The sequence below is a fragment of the Mobula hypostoma genome, chromosome 5 (assembly GCF_963921235.1).
Source record: "Mobula hypostoma chromosome 5, sMobHyp1.1, whole genome shotgun sequence".
NCBI lineage: Eukaryota > Metazoa > Chordata > Chondrichthyes > Myliobatiformes > Myliobatidae > Mobula > Mobula hypostoma.
Window position 1 is genome coordinate 33,646,688 of NC_086101.1, and position 14,107 is coordinate 33,660,794.

The 14,107-nt window shown below is 41.9% G+C and overlaps 1 protein-coding gene across 4 annotated transcripts in view; it reads left to right on the forward strand.

The window, feature by feature from the left end:
- cars2 (cysteinyl-tRNA synthetase 2, mitochondrial) overlaps positions 1-14,107 on the forward strand; it is a 59,296-nt gene that overhangs the window by 21,382 nt on the left and 23,807 nt on the right. For 2 of the 4 annotated variants that reach the window (XM_063048331.1, XM_063048334.1), the window contains 5 exons: positions 5,209-5,276; positions 8,398-8,464; positions 8,554-8,692; positions 9,497-9,620; positions 13,001-13,102. In XM_063048331.1, coding sequence (XP_062904401.1) covers positions 5,209-5,276; positions 8,398-8,464; positions 8,554-8,692; positions 9,497-9,620; positions 13,001-13,102 — 500 coding nt within the window. The remainder of the gene's footprint in view (positions 1-5,208; positions 5,277-8,397; positions 8,465-8,553; positions 8,693-9,496; positions 9,621-13,000; positions 13,103-14,107) is intronic. The other 2 variants (XM_063048332.1, XM_063048333.1) reach the window with 2 other exon arrangements.

The window sequence follows — 14,107 nt, forward strand, 5'->3', positions numbered from 1 at the left end:
AAAACAAGTCCAGTCTATCCACATTCTTTCCATTAAGAAAGTCCTCCAATCCAGGCAACATCCTGGTGAATTTCCTCTTTACTCTTTGCAGCATTTTCTCAGTGAGTAGAATTGACATCAAGAAGTGTATTGAAACTACTGATATGATGGTCTTCCACACTTTTATGTGTTCAATCCAATAGCAATAAAATGTTTACAGATGTGTGATCTCTAATTTTGTCCAAGTGTTTAAACTTACCTTGATCTACATTTGTATAATAGACAATAGGTGCAGGAGTAGGCCATTTTTTCAGCCCTTCGAGCCAGCACCGCCATTCACTGTGATCATGGCTGATCATCCACAATCAGTACCCTTTTCCTGCCTTCTCCCCATATCCCTTCACTCCGCTATGTTTAAGAGCTCTAACTCTTTTTTGAAAGAATCCAGAGAATTGGCCTCCACTGCCTTCTGAGACAGAGCATTCCACAGAACCACAACCCTCTGTGTGAAAAAGTTTTTCCTCAACTCTGTTCTGAATGGTCTACCCCTTATTCTTAAACTGTGGCCTCTGATTCTGGACTCCCCCAACATCGGGAACATGTTTCCTGCCTCTAGCGTGTCTAATCCCTTAATAATCTTGTGTTTCAATCAGATCCCCTCTCATCCTTCTAAATTCCAGTGTATACAAGCCTAGTCACTCCAATCTTTCAACATATGACAGTCTCGCCACCCCGGGAATTAACCTCGTGAACCTATGCTGCACGCCCTCAATAGCTAGAATGTCCTTCCTCAAATTTGGAGACCAAAACTGTACACAATACTCCAGGTGTGGTCTCACCAGGACCCTGTACAACTGCAGAAGGACCTCTTTGCTCCTATACTCAACTCCCCTTGTTATGAAGGCCAACATGCCATTAGCTTTCTTCACTGCCTGCTGTACCTGCATGCTTGCTTTCAGTGACTGATGATGAACAAGGACACCTAGAACTCATTGTACTTCCCCTTTTCCTAACTTGACACCATTCAGATAGTAATCTGCCTTCCTGTTCTTGCCACCAAAGTGGATAACCTCACATTTATCCACATTAAACTGCATCTGCCCACTCACCCAACCTGTTCAAGTCACCCTGCATTCTCATAACATCCTTCTCACATTTCACACTGCCACCCAGCTTTGTGTCATCTGCAAATTTGCTAATGTTACTGTTAATCCCTTCATCTAAATCATTAATGTATATTGTAAATAGCTGCGGTCCCAGCACCGAGCCTTGCGGTACCCCACTAGTCACTGCCTGCCATTCTGAAAAAGACCCATTAATCCCTACTCTTTGTTTCCTGTCTGCCAACGGATTTTTTTCCATCCATGTCAATACCCTACCCCCAATACCATTTGCTCTAATTTTGCCCACTAACCTCCTATGTGGGACCTTACCAAAGGCTTTCTGGAAGTCCAGGTACACTACATCCACTGGATTTCCCATATCCATTTTCATAGAAAATGAAGGTCTCGGCCCGAAACGTCAACTGTACTTCCTATAGATGCTGCCTGGCCCACTGCGTTCCACCAGCATTTTGTGTGTGTTGCCCCATTTTATTTATTCATTCAGTTTATAGCACTTTTATATCTGGATTTAATCTGGGGGAAAAAGATACCACAAATTGTTTCACTTGTGCTGAATTGTTTTTCCCACAGTTCATTTACCTTTGCTTGCTTGTCAGTGATTGGAAAGGATCCTTAGAAAATCAAGAAGTAACATTGGGGGTGAAGAAACAAGATGGAGTAGAAGATATTGGTAGTTGTATATACTGTAGGTTCTCAAACATAAAGAATGCAAGGCACGGTATAGATCAGAAAAGTAGAGTTTTATATAAGCTTGAAAGCGTGCAGAGAACACTTACAAGGACAAAGTAAGGAGGCATGAGATCCAAGGGGACATTGCTTTGTGGATCCAGAACTGGCTTGCCCACAGAAGGCAAAGAGTGGTTGTAGACAGGTCATATTCTGCATGGAGGTCGGTGACCAGTGTTGTGCTTCAGGGATCTGTTCTGGGACCCTTACTCTTCGTGATTTTTATAAGTGACCTGGATGAGGAAGTGGAGGGATGGGTTAGTAAGTTTGCTGATGACACAAAGGTTGGAGGTGTTGTGGATAATGTGGAGGGCTGTCAGAGGTTACAGCGGTACATAGATAGGATGCAAGTCTGGGCTGAGAAGTGGCAGATGGAGTTCAACCCAGTTAAGTGTGAAATGGTTCATTTTGGTAGGTCAAATGTGATGGCAGAATATAGTATTAATTCTCTTGGCATTGTGGAGGATCAGAGGGATCTTGGGGTCCAAGTCCATAGGACACTCAAAGCAGCTGTGCAGGTTGACTCTGTGATTTAGAAGGCATATGGTGTATTGGCCTTCATTAATCGTGGAATTGAATTTAGGAGCCGAGAGGCAATGTTGCAGCTATATAGGACCCAGGTCAGACCACACTTGGAGCACTGTGCTCAGTTCTGGTCGCCTCACTATAGGAAGGATGTGGAAGCTATAGAAAGGGTGCAGAAGAGACTTACAAAGATGTTGCCTGGATTGGGGAGCATGCCTCATGAAAATAGGTTGAGTGAACTTGGCCTTTTCTCCTTGGAGCGACGGAGGATGAGAGGTGACCTGATAGAGATGTATAAGCTGATGAGAGGCATTGATCATGTAGATAGTCAGAGGCTTTTTCCCAGGGCTGAAATGGTTGCCACAAGAGGGCACAGGTTTAAGGTGCTGGGGAGTAGGTACAGAGGAGATGTCAGAGGTAAGTTTTTTACGCAGAAAGTGGTGAGTGCGTGGAATGGGCTGACGGCAGCAGTGGTGGAGGCGGATACAGTAGGGTCTTTTAAGAGACTTTTGGATAGGTACATGGAGCTTAGAAAAACAGAGCTTTGGGTAAGCCTAATAATTTCTAAGGTAGGGACATGTTTGGCACAACTTTGTGCGCCAAAGGGCCTGTATTGTGCTGTAGGGTTTCTGTTTCTAAATGTTGGAGCTTGAGGATCTGAGCTTTGGGAAAGGTTGAACAGCTTAACAATTTATTCCCTGGAGCATAGGATAATAAGGGAACACCTTAGAGGTGCACGAAATTGAGAGGTATGGATAAGATAAATACCTGCAGGCTTTCCCCTTGAGGTTGTGTGAGATTAAAACTAGAACTAAGGTCATAGGTTTGGGTGAACCTGAGGGGAGTGTCTTCACTCAGAGGGTGATGCAAGTGTGGAATAAGCAGCCAGTGGACATGGTAGTTATAGGTTCAATTGCAATGTTTTAGAGAAGTTAGATACGTGGATGAGCAGATATAGAGGGCTCTGGTTTAGGTATGGGTAGATGGGAGTACGCAGAAGAATGGGTTCCCATAGACTACATGGGATGAAGGGCCCTTTTCTGTGCTTTAGTGCTCTATGACTATTAGAGCTGATGTGACAAACGTAATATTTTTATATCTACATATTAACTGAGCAGACTGAATTAACTACATGACATGAGTGTGAATTAATGGTGTGTAAGAGATGGTTTTCTAGATCAGTACGTTGATCAATCAGTTTTGGAAGAATTGTGTAATGGAAAAAAGTTAATCATCTGAGAGACCTTTGAGAAAGTATTATATTACATTAGAATTTTATACAAAGATTGAAAGTAATTTTTAGTTCAATCCAAGACCAGTGTCTTAAATCTAAACAAAGGAAAATATGAAGTCATGAGGCATGAGTGAATTGGTAAGTTAGAATGCTGCGTTAAAGTAAATGAGCATAAGCTATATTCAAAGATTTAACATTTACAACAAATGTATCCCTTTTAATGCACAAAATGGCAGGAAAAGGTGAGGCCGTAGCTTGTGTGAGAACATGGAGATAATAGATCAAAGGCAAGGGCTGGTAATGTCAAAAGAGCAATAATGCTAAGTGTAGAAGAGAAATTGTACAATTCAACAAGGAAGAACCAAGGAATGGGAAAGTACATCATGTTTAAGGTATAAGAACCATTGCCAGGGATGTGGAGTCAGATTCATTTGCATCATTCAGAAGGGAACCAAGGGAAAGAACTTGCCGAGCAGTGGAGAAAGGCTGAGGGAATGGGATAAACTGGATTGTTTTTGCATAGAGCTGGTACAAACTCAATGGGCCAAATGACCGCCTCTGTGTTGGGACATCAGATCAATACTTCCGTTTTACTCAGCTTGCTTCAAATATCAGTGCAAATAAATGATCTGAATGTAAACGCTGCACATTGGCCTTTGATGTGAGAGGAGTTTGCGACAATTTTTTAACAGTATACAGGCTGTTGTGTGTCAGTTTGGTTCCCTTGCCTAGGAAAGAATATAGCAGCACTGGGGACAGTCCAGAGGGGATTTACCAGGTCAATTTCAAAGATGAGGGTTGTCCTATCAGAAGAGACTAGACAGTTTGGTTCTGTATTCCTTGGAGTTTAGAAGAATGAGATGTGACTTTGATCAAATATATAAGATCCTAAGGAGACTTGACAGGGTAGATGTTGGAATGTTTTCATTAGTGGGAGAGGCACAGACTAGCTGATGTAGCTGCAGAATAAGGCTCCAGTGGTTTAAAACTGAAGTATGTAGACATTTTTTCTGAGGATAGTGTCCCCAAAGGTGGTGGAGGCCAAATCATTAGATGTATTTAAGTTGGCGCTAGCTAAATAGTTGAAACATCAACGAAGTTGAGAGTTTTAAATGACCTTCATGCTGGAACTGGCTTGGGACCAAGGGCAGATCAGCCATGATACTAAATGGCGAGTTAGTTGAGTGGTTGCGTGGTCTACTCCTATTTTCTTGTGGTCTTGCTTCTGAATCTTATATTATCTAAAGTTTTTGTAATACTCTTTAGAAATTATCCCATCCCATGGTGGATTTCACATCAGGTTCACTGTGTATGGTCATCCATTCCACAACATAATATGTTCTCTCAAGTATTTCTTCTAATCCTTCCTGCTGTCCATTGAGCATTTAAAATTGGATTGGGCCTTAGTGTTGGCTGTCTTTGACAGTATATTTTTTAAAAATGGATTATAAAGAATCAGCCCTTTCTCAACCCTTTCCCTCTGATGTTCAAGGAAAAAGGAATAGTGTAAATTTAGTAGTGTAACAGTACCATTTGTGATCCATTCTGGTTGCCTTGACTCCAGCTACCTGATTTGGAAAAGAAATTAGCTCTATTGTGTGCATGTTCCTTTTATTTTAGGACATTTGCATTTGAAAGGAAGTGAAGAAAAAATGTCAAAATCTTTGAAAAACTACATCACAATAAAGGTAATGGTGCAGTCCTATCCTCAAACCCTACCATCTATTCCTTGTTTAGAAACAAAGTACTTTTTTCCCCAATTAGAGTAATGAAACCCCATGATTTATGAATATCTCTCAAAGTAGATATTGCCCTGCTCTCACCAGGTCTATTCCACAACTGTTGATTACTTCACAATACACTTGATTCTTTGCAGATTAGGGGAGTGGGAGAGGTGCAATACAAGATGTTACATCATGTCAATGAAGGGGCTCAGTCATCCAGCTCATTGTATATCAAGCAGTAGTAAGTCAAGGCAGCTGGACTTGCCGTGTTGTCTAGAAGACGTTTCGCCACTCACCGGAAGGAGCCCCTCGGATGAGTGGTGAAACATCTTCTAGACAACACAGCAAGTCCAGTTGTCTTGATTTACTATTGCTTGATATCCCAAGAACATCAAATGCTATTGTTTTTACTGTGGATGTCTGTCATACATAGTTATCTTACCATCATCGAATCATGCTCATCAAATTAAAGAACGTGATTGCACTGCAGAGGGTGCAGTGGAGATTTGCCAGGCATTGCCTGGGATAATTTAGCTAGAAAGAGAGATTAGAAAAGTATTTTCCTTGAAACTGAGAGGGCTGAGGGTGACCTGATTGAGTTATACATTATAAGGAAGGGTATGGATAAGGTAGTTAGAATCTTACCCTTTGATATGTATAACCAGAGGATTGAGGTTTAAAGTAAGGCTATGTCCACACTGCGCCGGATAATTTTGAAAACGCCGGTTTTGAGTAAAAATGACAGGCGTCCACACTAAGCGTTTTTCAAAATATCTCCGTCCATGTTAGGCGGATATTTGGGCGAATCTCCTCCTACTGGGCGCGCGCAGGACACACAGAAAACAAGCAAAGAGGAATTGGTGTACTTAGTGCGGGTTTGTCCAGTTACAGACTAGAGAAACTTTAAAGGAATTGCTCTTGGCTCTCGCGCAGGAGGACTGAAAACTTATGAAAAAACGAATACTGGAGCATATGGAGGCAACCAACAGGGAGTCCACGGACAGTATGACCCAGCTGACGATGAACATTGAAAAACTGACTAACTCTGTTGCATTAATAAAGCACCTTGTTAAATGTATAGAATGTCTGCATCAGCGTTATCTTGTATTTCCATACAATGTTACATTAGGCTGTTACACATCTATTGTCGGAGAAGTACTTGCATAAGTAGGTAAACCACCTTCATACAAGCAAGGACAGAAAACAGGGCGAAGTGAGTGTACTTATTTATTCAGTAAGCTATGGGTCAAAGTATTTGGTGAGTACATTTCTAACCCTTCTGGCTTCAGTCTTGTCCGTCTGTTCTGAAATTGTTAGGTGGTGGCGTTCAAGCAAACAACGAACATCTGTTCCGGCACGTCATGACAGCGTTTTTAAATAGTCAAAAAAGCTCACTTTACAATTTAACTCTCTCACGCCGTTCACACCGACTGCGCGTTATAACAGCTTGCGCAGTACCAAGCAAAAGCAGAAAAAAGCATTGTTGTTGTGGTGTTGTCATGACAACGTTTTTAAATCTCTCCGTTTACCCCGTACACACTACGCCGGATATTAAGCGTTTTCAGATTTATTCACTCTGGAGAGTGTTTTCGAAAATCTCCGTTTTCGGGGGCTGAAAACGCCGGCTCAGTGTGAACAGGAGGGCAAAACGAAGAGAAAAAGCTTCGTTTTCAGAATTATCCGGCATAGTGCGGACGTACCCTAAGAGGTCTATTTAGAGGGATTTCATGAATAAATTTTTGTCCAGAAGATTCAAAGCTTGCTGCCTGAAGGAGACTGGGTGGAGTGCTGGAAAATAGGGTTAGTAGATGGTTGGCACAGTGGTCTTAGAGACCTAGTTCTGAACTGTGTGGTTTTATAAAGGTAACACACTTCTTTAAGGTCACTCATGGATAATTGAGAAGTCCTGCTAAGTCAAGTCACCAAGTCAGGTAAACAACTGGTAACAATAAATGAGAGAAACATCTTTTGTGAGCTGCCTTTTACCCAGGCTCTGTGCCCAAGCCCCTCCATCTTTAGGATTGACCATTCACATTGCCATTTCCTGGCGATAGAGGCATTTCTCTGAGTGTGTGTGTGCGTGCTGGGTAATGAATTCCCAATTTCATTAAGACTGGGAACTCTACCCTAAATCTGGTGCATTTGAAAATTTAATTTGGAGGTTGCATAGATTGAATTTTGCAATTGCTGGTGGTTTGTAATATAAGATGCTTTGTTTAATTCAAGTAGTTGTGCTAAGATGAACTAGTTCATCTGCTCTGTTAAATTAATACCTTCATGACTGAATGAATGTTTAAAAGTCATCTTATAGCCCCTAGAGCCTTTACTCTAGTGATGTTGTCCTGGTTTTATAGGTCCTCATCCCTACAAACACCCCCCACCCCCACCCAACATACAACCTCAATCTCCATAATAGAGAGTTGAGAACGTGGTGCCAATGGCTGAGGGGTTGGGTATTGTGGGTACTCCAAACTACATGCCAGGTAGAACCCTACTCTCGCAACACTTTGCAAAACAAGGGACAGGTAGGAGGACCATACCCATCGCAAACTGAAACGTGGTTATTAAGAATGGAAAGCTCTCTACCCTGCTTGATTGGGCACTGTGAATGGTCCTCAAGCCAGCCCTTAGGCTCATCAAGCATTTGGAGCTGCTGCAGGTAAAGGGAGTGATCAGCAGAACATTAATACCTGTGCCACAGTTTGGCTAGGATGATTGCTGGCACGCTGCGTTTCTCTCCATGAGAAAGGAGCCTAGGATAGCCAACCCACAATAGAAAATAGAATAGCCAATGTGTCCTGCTGTCATCTTTCCAGAATTAAGCATAATCCTAGGTACAAAATAAAGCTAAGAGGTAGCTATTTAGGTATTTGAAATACCAAAGATGTACTTGATGAATTTATTGGCTACTGTAAATTACCTGTAGTATAATGGATGTCAGGAGAATGGAGGGTGGTGGGGGGGGGGGAGATTGTTGAGATGCAAGACAGAAATAGAATGATTTGATGTGGGTGTTTTTTTTTAACTTAATTGTACCTTTAATGCCTCAAATGGCAATGTTCCATTTCCTTTGATTGTTTGCCAGGAGTTCTTGGAAAAATTCACTGCAGATCAGTTCCGAATGTTTTGCCTTCTGTCAAAATACAGATCAGGTCAGACTTCCTGAACTTTTAGAAGTTTGAATAACAGTGCTGATACGTGATGTGAACCTTGCTGAATCTGTATTGCCTTTGAATTGTAGCGGTGGAATTCAGTGATGCCAGCATGATGCAAGCTGGAAACCTTCTCCACTCCATTGCAGCTTTTATTCACGACGCCTCTGCTTACATGAGAGGGCAACTGATCTGCTCGTCAGTTGATGAAACCTTGTTATGGGAAAGGTACGTAGAAACAAGCAGCATGTAAAGAATGCTCATTTGGACACAGAACACTGTAAATCACATCACACCAATAAACTTGGTTAAAGTGTAGAAATTGTGGATAATACTCATATCATCTTGAGTGTAGAGTAAATATTAGCCAGAACTTTCCTCCTTTTCAGGTGATGCCATGGGATTTTCTACATTCACATTGTTTCGTGTCTCATCTGAAACACGTGATGGTGTAGGATGCCCACTGTGCTCTCCTTGTGAGGAGCACAAGGTTCCTCACTCTCTTCTCCCCCACCCCCCCACCCCTTCCACTGACAGCATTGTGCCCCTTCTGTATTGAACCTCTGACAGTGCACGTTCATTCAGTACTTGCGAGAGAATAGAACTGTCTCTCCAGTGTGCAGCACTGCCTCGCTGCATTTGAAGATCCTTGGTTTAGATCTTGCGCTCGGGTTTTGGAGTGGGATTAACCCGCACCTTTTGACTAGTGAAAGTACTACCCACAGAATCATTTGTCCTGCCCAGTGTTGTGATCGCTTCAGCATTTCCATTGAGATTTAGGATGTAGCCTCTGTAACCAACCAGGGTGAGGGGAGGGGCAGGTGTAGTGTGATCTGGTGCTCACCACTGGGGGGTCATGTACTCTTGAGTGACTGAATTGTCATCCACAGTAGCATCAGGTATTTTCATTAACTATCATTTTTTTTTATGATGCCTTAGATGTCATATCTCAAGGAAATATTGATTTTTTTTCCTTTCGTGCACGTCTTTCAAAGGTTAAATTGCTCTTTGCTTTCTTTGTTTTACATCCAGGTTAAATGCAACTAAAGCCGATGTGAAGGCTGCCTTCGCTGATGATTTTGACACCCCAGGGGCTACTGATTCAATTATAAATCTTATTCACCATGGCAACAGACAGCTTCAAACTGTTTCCAAGGTAACCTATTAGAATTTTGTGCGTTGGGAGTGCATTATTCAGAGTAATGCCATGATGAGTGTATTACGTTTTATGAAAGCATTATTGTTTGTTGAGATGAGGTGGTGGCTTGTGCTGCGATGGTGTCAGCGTTCCCCTGGGATGTGCCACAGAGACTCTCACACGTTAAGTTTTATTGTGCATCCTAACCCAAGATTACGAATTACTTTTCAAAATTAAAGGCCGTTTTTGGCTGAATGTGATTTGACTAAGGAATGCTGCAATAATCCGATGTTCTCCTCAGTGATATTGACTGTGGGGTGAATACCAGCAGGGGACTAGGGAAGAAATCCTGTGCTCTCCATTGATGTTGTGTCATGAGAACTACACCTGCTGGAGAAAGTAGGCAACCTCAGTTTAACACCTTTTCCATAAGACAATGCTTCTGATGGTGCAATACTTATTTAGTGCTGACCCTTTGACAGTGCCTCATCCTCTCAGCCCTGCTCTGTTAACACTGCTGCACTCCATGTACTGACTACCCAGTAGTATTATGATTATGAAGACACGCAGTCCCCTTTTATTGTCATTTAGTAATGCATGCATTAAGAAATGATAAAATATTTTTCCAGAACGATATCACTAAAAACACATGACAAACAGACTTTAAAAACTAACAAAAACCACATAATTATAATGTATAGTTACGACAGTGCGAAGCAATACCGTAATTTGATAAGAACAGACCATGGCACAGTAAAAGTCTCAAAGTCTCTTGAAAGTTCCGTCATCTCACGTAGACGGTAAACCTTCAGCGCTGCCAACTTGCTGGTGCAGCATCCCAGAAGCATCCAACCACAGTACGACTCTCAGTCCGTCCGAAAAACTCTGAGCCTCTGACCACCTATTCGACACCGAGCACCATCTCTGCCGAGCGTTTCAACCCCGCCCCGGCAAGAGGCAATATGCAAAGCCTTGTATTTGGGGCCTTCGTCTCCAGAGATTCTCGATCGCGCAGTAGCAGCGGCAGTGAAGCAGGCATTTCAGAAGTTACTCCAGATGTTCCTCTGCGCTTCTCACGGCTGTCTCCATCAAATCCGGATTGTGCACAGCCCCTAGTTACACATATGATATCATTCGGAACGGCCGCGCGCGCTGCGTCACGCCGCCATCTCCTCCTCCCTCCTCACTTGGGAGTGTACAGCACTTCGTCAGTACTGCCTCTCTGTTTATACTTCACTCCTTAGGTGCCACGCTTCAGTTATTCCAGTTCTGTAAAAATCATACAGTAATTTACTTTGTTCTTGGATAAAGTGGAGAAGGAGCATTTGGGATGGTATTGATCATCATATACCAAGGCATTGATAGTATGTGCCATGTGCAAATGGCAAAAAGAGTGCATCACCTCACAATCTACCCTGGCTGACTTGTCTGTGTAAAAGTTTGCCGCATTGGCTTCATTGGTTTCTCAAAAACCCACAAAACCAGAACAGAAACAAGTTATACTTTTTCCCTGGGGACTGCTGAGGAAAAAGAGATCGGTACAGCTGCCTAATTCACCCTCATTTTCATGCCTTATATTTCTATATATCTGTTTCTTTTTAGATATATTTATCCACTTTTGAAAACGGAACCAGATTCAGATTTGTTTATCACATGTACATTGAAACATACAATGAACTGCATCATTTCCGTTAACAATTAACACAACTTCAGCATGTGTTGGGACAGCCTGCAAGTGTCACCTCACATTCTGGTAACAACATAACATGCCCACCATGTTCGGCAGAGCCACACAAGCAGAATAACTGTAGTTCTTTGTAAGTCATTTGTGTTTTAATAAACTACAACATTTTTTAAGAAGAATCATTCCCTCCTTTCATGATCATCAGTAGATATTACTGCAGGTTGTGTAGACAGTTCTGAGGGAATAGAAACACTGGAAGAACTCAACCAGTCAACCAGCATCAGCAGAAAGAGAAACCAGTCAATATTCCAGGTCGAAGCTCTCATCAGAATAGCTCATCCTTCAGTACAGAGCTGGCTAGTTTCTATTTCAACTGATGTTATTGGTCTGGTTTTCTTGCAACATTTTCAATTTTTGTTTCAGATTCCAGTAGGCTCAAGGACAGCTTTTAGCCCTCTATTATAAGACTATTGAATGGCTCTCTAGTGCAATAAGGAGGGCTTTTGACGTCACATTCTACATCGTTATAGTCTTGTGCTTATTGTTTACCTGCTCTGCACATTCATGGTAGCTGTTACACTTTATTCTGCGTCGTGTTATTGTTTAACTTTGTGCTGCCTCAGTGGATGGTTATAATGAATTGATGGAATGAATGGTGTGGAAGGCAGTTTTTTTTTACTCTACTGATGTGAGAATAATAAACCAATTTACCAGACTCCAGTGTTTGATGTATGATCCGATGCTGAGTGAAAGCTGCACTGTCAGTGGTGATGTGAAATGGGATGTTAAATCAAGGCTCTCTGTTTTCCCCTTAGGAAAATATAAATGACCATTATTACATAATTTTAAAAAACTTTAGAATCCTGAGAACTGTGGGTTGTTCTGGGATCCTTTCTCAGTGATAACATGTTTTAAATCCTTAATTATCCATCTACAACATCCTTGGTGATTACAAATTAGAAGTATTTATTTAAGATCTCACCTTTGTCACCTGGTTCCCCACACAGTTTGCCATTTTGGTTCCTATTGTGTTCTACTCTTGGCCTTAATACAGCACAGAAACAGGAAGCTCATTTCTGTAAAGTGCTGAGTTGTTTCTGCAACTCTGAAGTTTCCTTAGATAAACTTCCACAGGCCCTGGAGGTGAGGCAGAAGATCAGCTATGATCCTGATGAAAGGTGCTGCAGTCTTGAAGAGCTGAATAGCTTCTTCAGCTCCTGTTCTGAAGTTCATATTTTAGGAGAGAAGGGTCTCTCATGTTAGCAGAGATTCAAAGTCAAAGTTGATTTTTTTGTCACATGAAGAAGTACAGCAGCAGTGCTCTGTAGAAGAATGAGAGGTGATCTTATGTGGTTCAACGGTGCTGTTGCAGGGATGAAGTTCCCCTGGGTAACATGCCTAGAGACCGACTGGGTATCAGAATGGAGTATGGCACTCATTACTGAGAAATTTCTTCATCCAAAGGCTCTGAAACCTTTTGAACTTATTTACTCAATAGAGTTGTAGAGACTCGCGTACTGACTCGATTCAGTATGGTGATTGATGTTAAGGGATTTTGATATTAAGGGAATACAGGAAAACAAGTACAGAGAAATGGTATTGAGGTTAAAGTTCAGCTGTGATCTTATTGATAGGCAGAGCAGGCACGAGGGGGTAAGTGGCCTGCTGCTTGACATTTTTATGTTGTGTATAAATATCTGCCTTTTATTTACAGCAGGAAAGAGATTACCCTCGGAGTCCTGCTGTGTTCGGTGCAATTATTACTTATATCAAACAATTCCTGGATGATGTTGGTATTTCTCTTGATGATGATCAGGTGAGTAAACTTTAAATGGTTTATGTTTCTTTTCAGAGTTGATTTCGCCTTTGTACAACATCAGTTATGGTGAAAGTTAACAAAGATGAATACCTTCCAAAGTTACACTTTACGAAAGATAGTCTGTGCAATAAGTTTCAGCAGTGAGCACACACTAAATATTGAATATTGAGGATTTGTGCGTGGAAGGTCATGTTTGACAAATCTTATTGAATTTTTTGAAGAGGTTACTAGGAAAGTTGACAAGGGTAAAGCAGTGGATGTTGTCTATAGGTTTCCCCCACCATCCGAAGGTAGAGCGTTCCTATGAAACGGTTCGTAAGCCGAAATGTCGTAAAGTGAAGAAGCAATTACCATTTATTTATATGGGAAAATTTTGTGAGCGTTCACAGACCCAAAAATAACCTACCAAATAATGCCAAATAACATATAAAACTTAAAATAACAGTAACATGTAATAAAAGCAGGAATGATATGATAAATACATAGCCTATATAAAGTAGAAATACTTATCCACAATCATTGCCGGCACAGATCTCCGTAGCGAAAATCTCACGCAAGCGCCGTCGGCAGAAAATCTCACGCAAGTGCTGTTGGCAAAAACAGGGCGCAAGCGCTCTCCAGTAATCTCTAAACTACGAAGCTGCCAAATCATACCAAATAACATGTAAAAATACACAGCCGATATAAAGTAGAAATAATGTATGTACAGTGTAGTATCACTTACTGGAATCAGGACAGTGCAGAGCACACTGATGGTGGTGTGTTAGACTGAGTCGTTGCAGACTGGGTGGTGCAGTGGCCCTCATCCTCCGGGCCACCGACCAATACATTGCTGTGAAGCACGCAGGGGTCCAACAGTAGCCGGGACGCACCCAGCACATCTTTAAGAAAAAGGCCAAAATAAACATGCTAATAAATTTACGTGCTGCCTGACACGTAATTGTCGGCCCAGATCAGTGCTGATTGCCGATTGCATCGCCTCTGATCTGGGCGGACAATTAC